Source organism: Gavialis gangeticus, unplaced genomic scaffold (genome assembly GCF_001723915.1).
Source record: "Gavialis gangeticus isolate Ggan-Ray unplaced genomic scaffold, GavGan_comp1, whole genome shotgun sequence".
Lineage (NCBI taxonomy): Eukaryota > Metazoa > Chordata > Crocodylia > Gavialidae > Gavialis > Gavialis gangeticus.
This window is the reverse complement of record NW_017728992.1, coordinates 103,882,529-103,896,737: the sequence shown is the minus strand read 5'-3', so window position 1 is coordinate 103,896,737 and position 14,209 is coordinate 103,882,529. Positions and strand designations below refer to the sequence as shown.

General features: G+C 39.9%; 1 protein-coding gene across 1 annotated transcript in view; it reads left to right on the top strand.

Moving 5' to 3' along the window:
• The window catches only part of CHST9 (carbohydrate sulfotransferase 9), a 202,307-nt gene that overhangs the window by 154,701 nt on the left and 33,397 nt on the right, over positions 1–14,209 (top strand). Inside the window, exon 3 of the mRNA XM_019526555.1 lies at positions 13,112–13,149. Within this exon, the coding sequence (XP_019382100.1) occupies positions 13,112–13,149 (38 nt within the window). The remainder of the gene's footprint in view (positions 1–13,111; positions 13,150–14,209) is intronic.

Sequence of the window (14,209 nt, the reverse complement as noted above, 5' to 3'; positions counted from 1 at the left end):
TCCCTCTCCTGCTTCTGGCTCACTGCCACCTCCAAGACCTGTCCTGAGCTCCTCTCTGCCTCCAAACCCCCTGTTTCTTTGCCACTGTCATATCCCCACTGCCTTTTCCTTTTCCCCTGAGGAACCAGGTTTCTGCCTCAGTTTCTTTCTTGGCTATCTCCTCCTTGCCACCATTTATCTACCCCATCCCACAATATCTCAGCTGTCTGACTCAGTTTCCAGTCCCAGTCTGCCTAAAGTAAACCCAAGTGTCAGTTCCTCAGTCAGCTTCTCTGTAGTCCACCTGTTCTAATCCAGGTTCTGGCAACTTTTACTCCCTACACTTTAACTCTCTCTCTGTCACCTGAACCTTCCCCCAAGTATCCCAGGTACCCCAAGCATACACATAAGCACTGTACCATCCAACTTAGGAACTTACCTGTGTGTGTGTGTATATGTGGCATTGTGTGCATGATATACAAATTAATATATCTAGGCTGGTTTGGATGTGTATGTGCCTGAGCTGGTAGTGTGTGTATGTATGCACCTAATTGATTTGTGTGTTTGTATATGTGCAATTGTGTCAGACCCTCATGTCTAACAGTAAAATATTGAGATCCTGAGAGTTGGCCTGACCCCACAGGGCAACAGTGACAGAGTTTGGCCCTTAGGGCACATGCACATGTTTGCAGGTCCCAATCTATGACCATGTAGTTTACTTTAAGCTGTGTGATTGTAGATGAGCTCCCTACTTGTACATATGTTCCCTAGTGCCAGGAGCTATGCTGAAAACACAATCTAAATAAGTCTGGGTGAGGGGAGAGGTGGACAAGTTTGGGGTGAGGGACTGGTGAGGGGCAGACATAGTTGTCCGTCTGAGCATGGGAAGGGTTAAAGGGCTAAAAATAGCTCAGTTGGGGTGGTGGGGAAGGGGAGGAGAGGAGTGGGTGGGCAGGTAGGAAAAGCGCAACTCTGGGGCTGAGATAAGTATCTGGGCTTTCCCAGCCCTGGGGCTGTGCTCCAAACATGAACGAACATTCAGTTAGATGGAACCAGTCATTTTTCGCCTAATCTAAAATACCTGAACATATAAAAAAAAGTTCAGCAGTTGGACTGACTTAACCCTAGTTATGTTGACCTAAGTGTAACATCTGCATATACACTAAGTATAGGGATGTGCCTGTAGAGAACATTTGTATATTCAAGACTCAGAATTACTAGTAAGTTGAAAGAGCATTTGCCCTCCTCGCTGCTGTTCATTTTATGGCCTCATGTCACGTTGACAGCTGAACGTGTTTAATTTCTGAAGCATTATTAGCCTTAGACCATACTTCCTTTGGAGCTCCTACTCTGGGACTGTACTATGTAACTGGTGCTAAGCTACTGGATTTTACCATCCAGAACTGAACCTCCCTGTGCATGCATCATGAATGCAGATGCTTCACTGAGTCAAATGAGAAAGCCATTCTAGGCTAGCTGGGATGCTGCAGTTTTTCTACCAGGTAAGCCAGAAAGAAACCTCTGTAGAAGCTTTCCTTTACTGCAGGGTATTGTGCCACATATCTGGGGACCATTTCCAAGCCAATCTAATTAAAGTTGTTTTGGGTTGGCGTGTTTTAGAGCTGGATTTCAGTCCTTTTTCCTGGAAGTGAAAGGAACAGTAGTTGAGCTACCCCAAGAGATGCCAAATTGCACATCATGGCTCTGTGGCTCCCTCAGCATGTCTAATGTGACTGAGAAACTGCAGCTGCAGATTTCAAAAGGAAGTCATGTTCTCCTGGGTGAAGCTGTGTGTGTTTAATGTGGGCAGAGATGGGAGGAACTGAAAAAAAAGGAAAAATAATGGAATGTTCCAGCCCAAAAATGGAATGTTTCAGTGGCCCCTGGCAAAAGCACCATGTGTTGATAAGGTAGCTGTGCAGGTCCAAGACCTTGTTTCTGTATGGGTTCTGTAAGCACAGTGCCTCTTATCTAATGTAGTTATGTAGATTGTAGTGTTAAAACATTTAAGTTAAACACTTAAGCATAGTCAGAAGATATTTTAGCAGAGTGGGTAACCCTTCCATGTAAGCAGTGATGACATCAAGTGCCATGGGGAATGTAGACATCACAAATGAAAGGATATATGTTCTGTGCACTCTCAGATGCAGAGAGATGGCCCTCACAATTGCAAATATGAGGGTTGGTGTCTGCAAAAATCTCTGTCTCAAGAAGTAGGGTGCACTGAAAGAGTTTGAAGGAAACTGCATGCCTGTTAGATTATGACTAATTGATCCTTGCCTGCCCAAAATACTATGACCTGCTGTATTGGATATCCTGAAGTGAAAAGAAATCTAAAAACAGTGATGAGATATTTATAAAAATCAAAACCAAATTTCAGAACGTCCTGAGTTAATGAACATAAAACAGAATTTAGGCAAATTACTCTCGTGATCTGTCATATATGATGTGAGTACCTAACAAACATGGAAAATGAACATAAGTTTCTATTGGAGATTGAACATCTTATCCATATGGCACCGATGTTAAAAAATAGACATGTAGCACTTCTCATTGTCTAAGCTGCCAAGTCCTTAAATGAATTATGATGAAGGAACAGAAGGGGGGGGGGGGGGTAAGAACATTTTCTAGTAAAAAATGAATAACTACTACCACACTGTTACTACAATTACAAATATTGAAATACATTTTCAGAGAAAATTATACTTCATAAATATTTTGTAGTGCTAACAGGGTAGTAGAGGGCCAAATTCTGCACTGATTTATACCCAATGAATTATGCTTGACTTAAATAGAATTAAAGTGCAAGTAAATGCAGAACTGGGCCCACTTTTTTAGAGTGGAATTTCAGCTTTTTTTTCTTTTCTTTCTTTTTTATTTTATGGACAAAGGAATTAATGAATGAAGGCCCCAAAATCCCATTAACACCACAGTGCCTTCACCAAACCCTGAAGAACAACTTAGTTTTTCTCCTTTTTTTTAAATTTTGTTTGTAATTACTTTGTTAAATGGAGGCTGACTCTACACATGGATCAACACAAGACCTCTGAGCTTTTATAAACATTTAGGTTCCCAGGGCCCTTTGAACCTCCCAGGGAACAGTTCTGTACCCTTATTAGAGGCTGACAATTAAAGGTCTGTTTTCATATCAAAAGTAATCACCAAAAATTAGCCAGGGAGACATTGGAATGCTGTGAGAATTCAAATACTCTGAAATTGCCAGCTTTCCTTCATTTGGTTCAATCAGTATCAACTTGGGGTTCTTTTTATGTCTAACCGCCAATTGTGAGTTGGCGTCATGACAGTTGAGAAGGATTATGCAATACCATAAAGATGTGATTAATACATTGTTGGCCCTATAATCATTCAGTTACGCGATTAGCACAGAGGTTCAGAAATACATTAAACTATATCTTAAGACAGGGGTTGTCAACCAGGGGTACACATACCCTCGGGGTACTTGAGAAAGCCCTAAGGGGTTTGCATGAGCGGGCAGACATGGAACGCCGTCATGCACCATCTCATGCTGCTGCGCAGGCGCGCCTGCCCAGCCAGATGCAGGGGGAGGGGGAAGCTCACACGCGGCAGCTGCTGCTGCTCAGCACTCAGCCACACGTGCCACCCCACCTCTCCTGCTCCATGTCTGGCTGCCGGGGGTACACTGCTCCACCAGGGGTACACTAATCCAAAAAGGTTGAAAACCCCTGTTTTAAGATAGTATTACAAATAGGCAGTCTGTAGCATTTGAAGCTTGTGTTCCAAAAAAGATGTGAATGACACCTGAACTTAAAGGGGCTTTCTACATAGAGATATGTATACATAATTATGATTCATATTCTCAGAAGCATTTAGAATGTTTTAGATTTCTTCTTATGCCACGATACAAGCCTTTTCAGAAGAGAGAGAGTAACATAACATTCTCATAAATAAATTAAGAGGCTGTGACATAGATGTTTACATGGTCCAGCAGGTGGCAAATTGGGTTAGCGGTCAAACCCAGAGAGTGGTAGTAGACAGGTCGGTATTGACCTGGAAGGAGGTAGGTAAAGCAGTCCCACAGCGTTCAGTCCTTGGACCTGTACTCTTCAATATCTTCATCGGTGACTTGGATGTGCGTGTGAAGTGTACTCTGTCCAAGTTTACAGATGATACTAAATTGTGGGGTAAAGTGCACACTCTGGAGGACAGGGGATGATTGCAGGCAGACCTGAACAGGTTAGAAAAGTGGGTAGTACACAATAGGATTCAGCACAACAAGGACAAATACAGAGTGCTGCACCTGGGCCACAAAAATATCCAGCACACCTACTGGCTGGGAAGTGACCCTCTCAGCAGCACAGAAGCAGAAAGGGATCTCGGAGTCATAGTGGACTCCAAAATGAACATGAGTCGTCAGAGACAAAATCATCAGCAAAGCTTTTTATCATGCATCAGCGGATGCATGACAAACAGAACCAAGGAGGTGATACTTCCCTTCTGTGCGGCATTGGTCAGACCGCAGTTGGAGTATGTGTCCAGTTTGGGGCACCGTACTTCAGGAAGGATGTTGATAGACTCAAGAGGCCACTCATATAGTTAGAGGCTTATAGGACAAGCCCTATGAGGAGAGACTGAGGGACCTGGACCTCTTCAGCCTCCACAAAAGAAGGCTGAGAGGTGATCTCGTGGCCGCCTACAGATTCATTAGGGGGACACAGCAAGGAATTGGAGATGCTCTGTTCACCAGGGTGCCTCTTGGGGTAACAAGGAACAATGGCCACAAGCTGACAGCAGATATAGGCTGGATATCAGGAAAAATTTCTTCACGGTAAGGATGGCCAAAATTTGGAATGGGCTTCCAAGGGAAGTGGTGCTCTCCTCTACGTTGGTGGTCTTTAGGAGAAGGCTGGAGAAGCATCTGGCTGGGCTCATCTGACCCCAGCACTCTTTCCTGCCTGTTCAGGGGATCAGACATGATGATCTGTTGAGGTCCCTTCAGACCTTAGCATCTATGAATTTATGAAATGCCAGGTTTGAATTTGCTCCCGTTACCAATCTGGAAAATAGATCTCTGCACATTTCCTCCTCAGGCAAAGGACCAAGTTGAGGGAAGATGCAACAGCTGTTGTTTCCAGGAAATATTCTAGCTTGCTATTCTAGCTTTTCAGAAGCAGCTCTGGCTGGTTTGTAGACCAGTGATGATAAAAGAGTTGACCACAACCTGTTGATATGCTTTCTATACTTATTTAACTAGAGGTACTCATTTCTGATCTCATAACACCAATCTCCCTTTCCCACCACAAATATGATTTCTTCAAAAGACTATTTCTACACCAGCTTATTTACATAGATTTGACTTGCATCATGGCCTGAAGTTAATGGGCTATTTAATAGCCAGACCAAACCCTGTCTAGAAGCTGAGGTTCCCTCATAGGGGATGCATTTATTGCTAACCCATCCTTTAAATTAATGAAGTTCATCTGGAACATCACAAGTAGAAACATGGCAGAAGGAGACATGCAATTTCTCAAGTGCAGGGTTCTAAAACTTATCCCTCCCTTTTTCCAGACCAAGGGTGGCCAACCTACAGCATGCATGTCCACAAGTAGCAGCCTCTATGTATAGCACACAGCAGACCAGGGAGGAGGCAGGAGGCACAATGACACATAGAGCAGGAAGTGGAAAGCAGATCAGCAGATTGGACAGGGAACACAATCAAGAAGCAAAATGGAAAGCAACAGATCAAGCGAGTAGCACAGGGCAGGGAGCAGAGAGTAGGCTGCTGGTTTGGGCAAGGGAAGGATATCAGAGTGGCACTTGTGGAGTTTGCAGGGCTTCATTTCTGACACTTATGCCAAAATGGTTGCTCCTCAGTAGTTCAGACGGTGTGTGAAAACTTGAGCCTGTAGAGGGATTGCCTGGAGTGGTCAGTCACCAAACATTTCTCACTATCATCACCACTTATTTAATATTGTTGTTCAGAAGTAGATTGACCAGTTGACTTCAGTGTTCAAACTTTAAGCAGGCATTCAAAACTCAGTTATTTAAAGAATTGTACAAAAGTATCAGGAGCATCATGCAAAGCAGCAGATTTATAGGATCTTACTTTCTCATGAAATAAAGCCATGGTCTTCATCTTTTAGAAATGGAACTGTTTTTACCCTGCTATTATGCTGTTAGGAAGGAGATGGGCTGTCAGAAGTCTTAATGTATCTGCTGATATATCTGAACACAAGAAACAGTATCAAGCTGTTATGAGTATACTTCAACAGAACAAATATTTCCTAACTTCATCCCTTTTAACTGGTGATCTTAATTACATTTGAGCTGGAAGTAGCTTATCAAAAGGAATAATGCCATATTAATCTGAAAAACTGCACAAATGTCACTTTTTTCTCTCTGTGTGGAGAAAAGGCAAAATAGTGTAAATAATTCTGTGTTTGAGGTTGCATGGGTAAAAATGTTTGAAGTGTAAATGTTAAAGAGTTCATCATGACAGCAATAAGTATGACTTGGTCATGTCCCTACTATCAGTTAATTATAAAACAGTTTAGGCTTTAAAGCCTTCATTTAAGTAAATGTCAGTATTAAAGGAACACCCTGAAAACTATCATTGGTATGCTATTTTGTGCATGAAAACCTAGAGGACTCAAGAAGAAGAATGGTCCCTGAATATATTTCTTTTTAGTTTAAGTAACCAGAGGCCTATACAGGAAGATTGCTTTTTTGGAGCATCCAAAACCAGCTAGAAGGATTGTTTTACATCTGTGTCAAAAAAATATAGCCTTATCGTTATTTAGCAAGGAATCCATTTAAGACAAGTATAGAAAAGATGCATTTCTCCAATTGGTAGTAACAATGTTTAATCACAATTCCACTGGATTTGTAGCTAGTTAAGTTTCAGCAGGAATGGATATGTCACATGTATGTACTTGATAGGCTCCTAATTTGCTTGCATCATCTCAAGCTGTTTGGATGACGCTGCTGAGCCAGTTAAGAACATTTAGCTGGTCCAGATGGTCCAAAATTAATTTAAGGCAGAATCTCATCAGGAAGATGGCTTAGGTATGCTGGCATCTAACCTAAAAGGTAGAAGATCATTGCTTTGAACTACACTAGAGAGATGCAGTTAACCATGTTAGTATCCCAGGTGCTAATTTAGCTCAACTTATGTTGTGGCTATGTTCTTGAGCTAGTTGTGGGGTTGGAATCAAAAGTGGACATTTGGAAATTTTGCCCATGACTTACAGTCATTGTTTCCTGTGCTTTTGTATTTGGAGTTCTCTCCTGTTTTCCCTGAAGGCTTGCTGAGTTGGGTAAAAGGTTTACTAAAGCCAGTAGTGCTGTCTGCAACCATCACATGTAAATACCAACATTTTCAAAATGGTGATAGAATAAAAATTTGATTCCAGTGATTTAGCATCATGAGAATAAAAAAAAAAACATTTTATTGGAAGTATATTATGGGGGGGAGATGTATCAAGATTTTTTGGTAAAAACCATAACTGTCCCAGCAGCATGAAATCCAGGGGTCAAATTCCTGTTCAACTGAAGAAAACTCCCATTGCTTTTCCCTGAACTCAGACTTAGTCCCAAAAGCAGCTAACAAATATTTTAAAGTTGGTTCCAGTTTATGTATGCTTATGGAAGCACATATAAATATATACTTATAAAATATATATACAATACACCTAACAATCTACTCAATGGAAAAGTAGCTTGGAGAAAGGCAAAATAAACAAGGTTTGGATTAATGTCAATAATAAAACTTTCTTCTGCCCTAATTGCACAACACTTTACTTGTACAAAAACAAAAAAAAGTCAAAGTATCACAATACTTTGTATAGTTCTGTCTTGTACGTACAAAATGTCTGTCTTAAAATTATTTGAACTTGGAGCTAAATTAGACAAGATTGATTTATGTAAATGTATTGAGTTTGAAAAAACATACTTTTTAATCTTCAGATGATCTAAAGAAAATGTAGAAAAAGGAATAAAGTTATTTCAGCTGGTTCTAAAAACAAAAATGTGGTGCTGAGTTTGAGTGCGGGTTTTTGGGTAATAGCAAAAAAATTGATGATTTGGTTTTAATAGTGGTGCTCAAGCTGAAAGGTGGTAAGTATTGATCTGAAACACAAATGTTGCAACCTTCCAGATATGCAAGGTATTTCAGTCCTAATTTGTAACACCTTTGCTATAATCTCTAGGTTTTCGTGCAAATTCACCTCTTCTGAGCAGAGACTGCTGATGATGCCAAATCCATGTGATTGTTTTCTGATGAAGACAGCAGTCAGTTTGTGACTAAACAGAGGCTACACTAGTCAATTTGAATGTGAACAGACATATCACTTAGACTGGTTTAAATGTGGTTTAGACCACAAGGGTCCAGACATGCAAGCTAGTTCACAACAATTACAACCCCCAAACCATTTCTGAAGTATACTTGAATAAGCAGGTATTATTTTGAAGCAGGTCTCCATGGTTCAGTGTTGTATGCGGAAAGCAAGCTTTCTATGACTAATGTCTGGTTGGTCCTCCAGGCATCTCACACTACACTGCTACTCACTCCCTGTCACTCCAACCCACACATGACAACTGGCTGCTCATGTACACAGCCAGAACTCTACTGCTCCAACTCCTATTGCCTGCAGATGACCACAGCTGGGACCTATGGGGGCAGCTCTCCTACGCTTTAAACAGCTGGTCAATTTCCTTCTGTTGAGGGGTCTTGAGGACTTCCCAAGGATTCCATTGCCACCAATGGAAGGGAATTGATCCACTCTTTAAAGGCAGCGGGCAGCTGCTGCTTGATGTCCCCCCATCTGCTCTTGCACACAGAAGAAGGGATCAGGTAGCCTGCCCCTAGCCACCCCTACTTCCCGTGCCAAATCAGGCAGGGAGCACTGCACCCCAATTAGTTTCTAAGAACAGAAATAAATGTATTGGTGGCTTGAGGGAACGAGCTCTTTAGAAGTTTTGGCATCTCCAGAGCACCCAGGTCTCACAAACCTAGATGCAGAGTCAAAACAACTCCCCCTATCTCTGCCCTCCTCCCCCTCATACATAGACACCCTAGATATTTCCAGTCAGGGTACCACCATACTGCAGCTTTCAATAAAGTACAGGAATGGGTCTTTGTTGAATTCACTACTGTTAGTAAGAAAGGGAAGCATAAAATTGCAATTGGGCTGGGTACACTATACCACCCTCAGGTGGTAGTTGAATGGCATGGCAGTGACTAAAAGGAGGTGATTCTACTTAGAACCCTTAGCAGCACATGTACAGCCACCTCTAACCCAGGACAGTTGTGAACCAGTGACATTCTTGGAATGGTTTGAGTGTTATACGTGTTCTCACTCATTCCTTGTTACTTTGAGCTTGATCCCCAGTCTTCTGAAGTGGATAGTCAACTTCTGCTCTGCTAATCTTGCATCCTCTTTGCTGATCTTACTTCTTTGCAGTAATTACTCCTGTTGTAGAATCCTTGTATTTAAATCAGCAAAAGGGAGAGCTATGGATTGTGCCATTGATTCCCCCTGTAACCTTTCTTTACATTTCATCTTTTTACTTATATTAGGTAGAGATAATAGGTTTCATTGATAATACAATTTGCATCTCAAGGCATCACTGTAAGTACAATGAAATGAAAGGTTACTCAACACAACTCACTTTTCCCTCTGGGCTGACTTTAAAAACTCATTGATGTCACTTCCTTCCTCAGTCAGTAAGTGAATTTTCACTAATTCTCAAGACCAGCTGTCCATGCTGTCAACAGAAAGTTATTAAAATTCCTTTAAAGTGAATCAAAATAGCCTTAAAACAAATGTACTGAGAAACAGGAAAGCATCAGTATTCAAAGTCCACAAACCTTTGAGCAAAATAATGTTGATCTAAGCAGAGATTTCAAATGCCATACTTTTCTAGCAACTTGTATATCATTAAGGAATGGTAGAGCACACACTTCTTTAATCTTCCATTACCAGAACTTTTATTTGGTTAAAAATTAGCACCAAAATGTAATGCTCTTGCTCCCAACTATGATCTCAATGAACATGGAATAACTTGCTGTAAATCACTAAATTATATATATATATATTTTTTTTACTCTTGCAGCTAAAATGTATCCTGTTTTACATGTAGCAAACAAAAATACTAAAGCAGCATGCAGGAAATAATTATAATTAAGAAGCAACCTTATGATATAGCCTAAAGTAGTAAATTATCTTCAGTTTTTCTCCTTATGAAGAAATCAGTGTAATGGATCAGTAGGGAAGCTCATTTCTCTTAGTAATAATAAGATACTTGTGTTCAATTTGAAAATATACAGTTATTACCCAGTTTTCAAAAATCTACATTGTTTATACTTCTATATGCTAGTACAGAGACAGTAATTTAAAGAAAGGATCAGTATTTCCACGACAGCTCTTGAAGGAGGAAGTGAGTGCATCATCATTTAGCAGAGATGTAGCATGGCAGCTCCATGCTCTGGGTAGCCACAGTGCATAGAGGTGCATTGGTGCTGATGGCAGGGATGCAGCCAGCTGCCATTGCAGCAGCAGCTATTTTTGTACTCCTCTGCTCAAAGGGGTACCTACTACTGCCCCAGTCACCCCCACAACAGCCACGTACCTCAGTTATACAACTATAATTTAGTATCATATTCCCAGGCCAGTTAAAGAGCCATGCTAATAAATTGTGAAGGAAGTCCCATTGCAATTGTTCTAGATAGTTCCAACTGCAAGTAAACCTAAATGTATGAGTGGGAGTTCTTGACTGTCTCCAGTGGTTATGGATGACCTCCAGTTGCAGGAAGAGTGTAATTGCTGTGGTCACTCTGTAGACTTATTGCTATAGACTACTAATTAAAATTGCTCTCCCTAAATGGTAAAAATAGATTTCATTTTGAAAAGGTATGTCATTCTTAACAGAAATACAAACTCCATTACTATAGTAAAGTACCAGTATTGGGTGGCCTAGACCATTATCTCCATTACCACTCCCAGAATGGTTCAGAAGAAAGCCAAATAAGCACACAAAACCATAATTCAATTAGTAAGGTTGTGCAATATTATGATAGCGTAGAATTTCTTAAACAAGCCACCTGGGCTAAGTACAGACAGTTAAAAAGCCCAAGGTGGAATCTATCTAAGTTATGCGGTTCTCTATAAGCAGCATAGTTTAAACCAGTAGCAAACAACACACATTTACCCTTTGGTGGATGGGGGCAAATCTTAAACTAAGTTTCACCATTTTTAAACCAGTCTATATGTGCTGAATTTCTGTTATCTTATGGGTATAGTCTGGTTTCCAATCACATATACTGGTAAAAGTATAATGTCTGTACCTGGTCCTGATGATTAACTTTGGCTATGTATACAACTTATCTTAGCTATAGGTGCCACTGTTATTCATATGTGTTTAAATCTAGTCTAAATATTAATGATCTCTTTGCCACTATATCCTGTAGGAGTAATCCTGCAACTTTGAAATTTTGTTGTCTTCATTTTGAACTTCTAATTTTTGTATTGCCTAGCAGGCTTGCTTTGTTTTCCATCTGTACCTTTTTAGAAAGTTTTTGACATCTAATTTGTTTTCATCTTGTTTTCATTTCATAATGTAAAATTTATCTTTTTCTTTATCTAGATACATCTTCTTATGCCATCGACCAAATGCCTCTAACACATCCCTGTAATTTTTTATGATAAAACCTTACAATAGACTGTCCTTTGACATGGCATCAACACAATTTAGTGTAGATTTTGAAATGATACTGTACTCTTGATTTAACGGGGGATGTCTCTTTTTTTTTAATGGAAAAATAACACTTTTCCAAATAAGTGTCGCTTGAGTTTACTACACTGGAGCCATGTTTCAGAGGTTCTAGTCTGGTAGACTCGAACATGCATGCATCATGCTTGAGCACACGTCCCAGAAAATTATATATTCCAAGAGTGCGCCATGGGGCTTGGGTGGCTGGATATAACTGGTCAAGAACCCTGTGCTCTGTAGAAGGATATTTCCCTATGTGACTGGGCATTCCATTGCAACCCAGTCACCATCTGGGTTGGCCTAATGGTGTGATATTGCATGCGATATCTATATGCGATTCCATTCCAACATAAAATGCATGTGTATCAATTCTTCATAAAATTGGACATAATATGACCATCTTCCATTCTTATTGATTTAAATTAAATGATATAATTATTAGTAGGTTTGCTTCTTTATTTTTTATTTCCATCCAAGCTTTGACATCTCTGTTACTAATTAATTATGGGAATCCAGGGCCTTAGTTCCAATACTGTGTTGAAATTATTTATTGACAGTCTGGGTACTAGCTGTGTCAATCACTTCCATTAATTTCAGATATTAGTTTGGAGTACCTATCTTTCCCATTACCCAGAACAGATCACTTAACATATATGTAACTTTTCTGAAGGAGCATCTAATTTAACACATGCCAATTTAACGTGCATTAACCATTTTTAAGGTGCATTAAGGGCATGAGTCTACACATGTGCACCCTTAATGCACGTTAAATATGGCTATTTTAGGCTATTTGTGCCTAAATGTGATACTTCCTTTTGCAGGTATCAAATTTTGGTACAAATAGCTAAAGCACCTTAATGCACGTGTAGATGTGCTAAGGCTGTGTATGTTGACACAGCAGTTTGCACACCACATTAATGTACCTTAGTGCATGCATGTGTAGACGCGTGCCTAAATCACCTTAATACACATTAGGCAAACGTGCATTAAGTTTAGGCGCACATAAAAGCATATGTAGACATGCCCTGTAATTTCCTTTTTCCTTTGTCTGATTATTTCATAGTGGATTAGTGATTCTGATCTCTAACATACTTATTTTGTCTCATATTAGCCTTACTGTTTTTGATTGGCTTTCCTTTAAATTGTACCTTAGTCCTCATAGTTTGTATATGACAGTATTTGTTCCATTCCACAAATATTATGGCTTTGGCTAAATTTCCATTTTAATATGTTCCTTTTGAAGCCTATTATACTCTTTTGTACTTTGTTATTTAATCATATTGTGTTTTTTGTTGACTGCATCATTTTTGTTGTGTTATGTATATGATCATTTTATTCATTAAAATATGTTAAAGCTAATTACTTCTATTTTTTTCTCTTTCAGTGTGTGGAGAAAAATTACAACAGCATATAATTAATCAGGTATTTTGTCATTTTTACGCACTTTTTGTTACTCTACTTTTTTTTTTTTGTGCTTTTAAAGAGTTTTAACAGTTATGAAAAGGAAAAAACCCATAGGACAGACTAAAGCAGAGCATAAGGCATGCAGATGTTGTTAAGGTATCCCTCCCAGCTCTTCCTGTGCACTGAATTAAGAGTTGAAATAATCCCTTCTTTTTAAATCCGTGGTCTATAATGTGAAGAACTTTGTGTGCCAGTTTGTCACTCTGCCCTGTGATGTGAATGGAGCCAACAAACAATTTGTCCCTGGGACCGGATTTGAAAATGCTAAGCTAGTGGCTTTTTATAAATGATAGTTGTACCAGTTTGACAGCACAGCTTCCTAAAAGTTGGTGTGAAACACTTGTGCTGACATTGTATTATTGTGCTGTATGTAAATGATAAATGGTGCATTATAATTTGCTGTTTTGGCTCTAATAATTACATCTGCAAGGTCTGACTATTGCTTCGCTGAGCTGTGACATTACTTGTGGCACCATCATGCTAGGAGTTCTTATCTGAGTTGTGAAATAAACTGGCTCTCTACTTTGCTGTTATCTGCTTTTATTATCAATAAGAAAAAAGTGTTATTTGAAGAGAAAACCTTTTAGCATTACATATACTCTTTCCACATCAGAAAAAGAGTGTGAAACTATAATGAAAAACAATTGTCTTGGCCAGTCAGAGTGCAGGAGTGCTGTAGTTATTTATTCTTAAGTATTCACTTTTTCTTGAATGCTAAAAGAATCTTATTTGTATAATTGTTCTGTTTTTTCTCCTAAATAACTACAGATTCCTGTTCTCTGCCTAAGTGCTGTTATTCAATCAGAGCCTGCAGAAATTTGCATAACCAGGGCACATTTTAAAGAACAAAGTCAGTGTTTCCCAAAGTGTGGGGTATTCAAAAGTTTCCTAGGGGGCTATGTGCAGCTCACAGAAGCAATCAGCAGTGCTTCCCCTACCCCCCCCCCCCCCTTTCCCAAGTCCTACCTGCCCCTCCCCCCACGCTGGTTTCTTCTGGGCCGGGGGAACCACAGGCGTT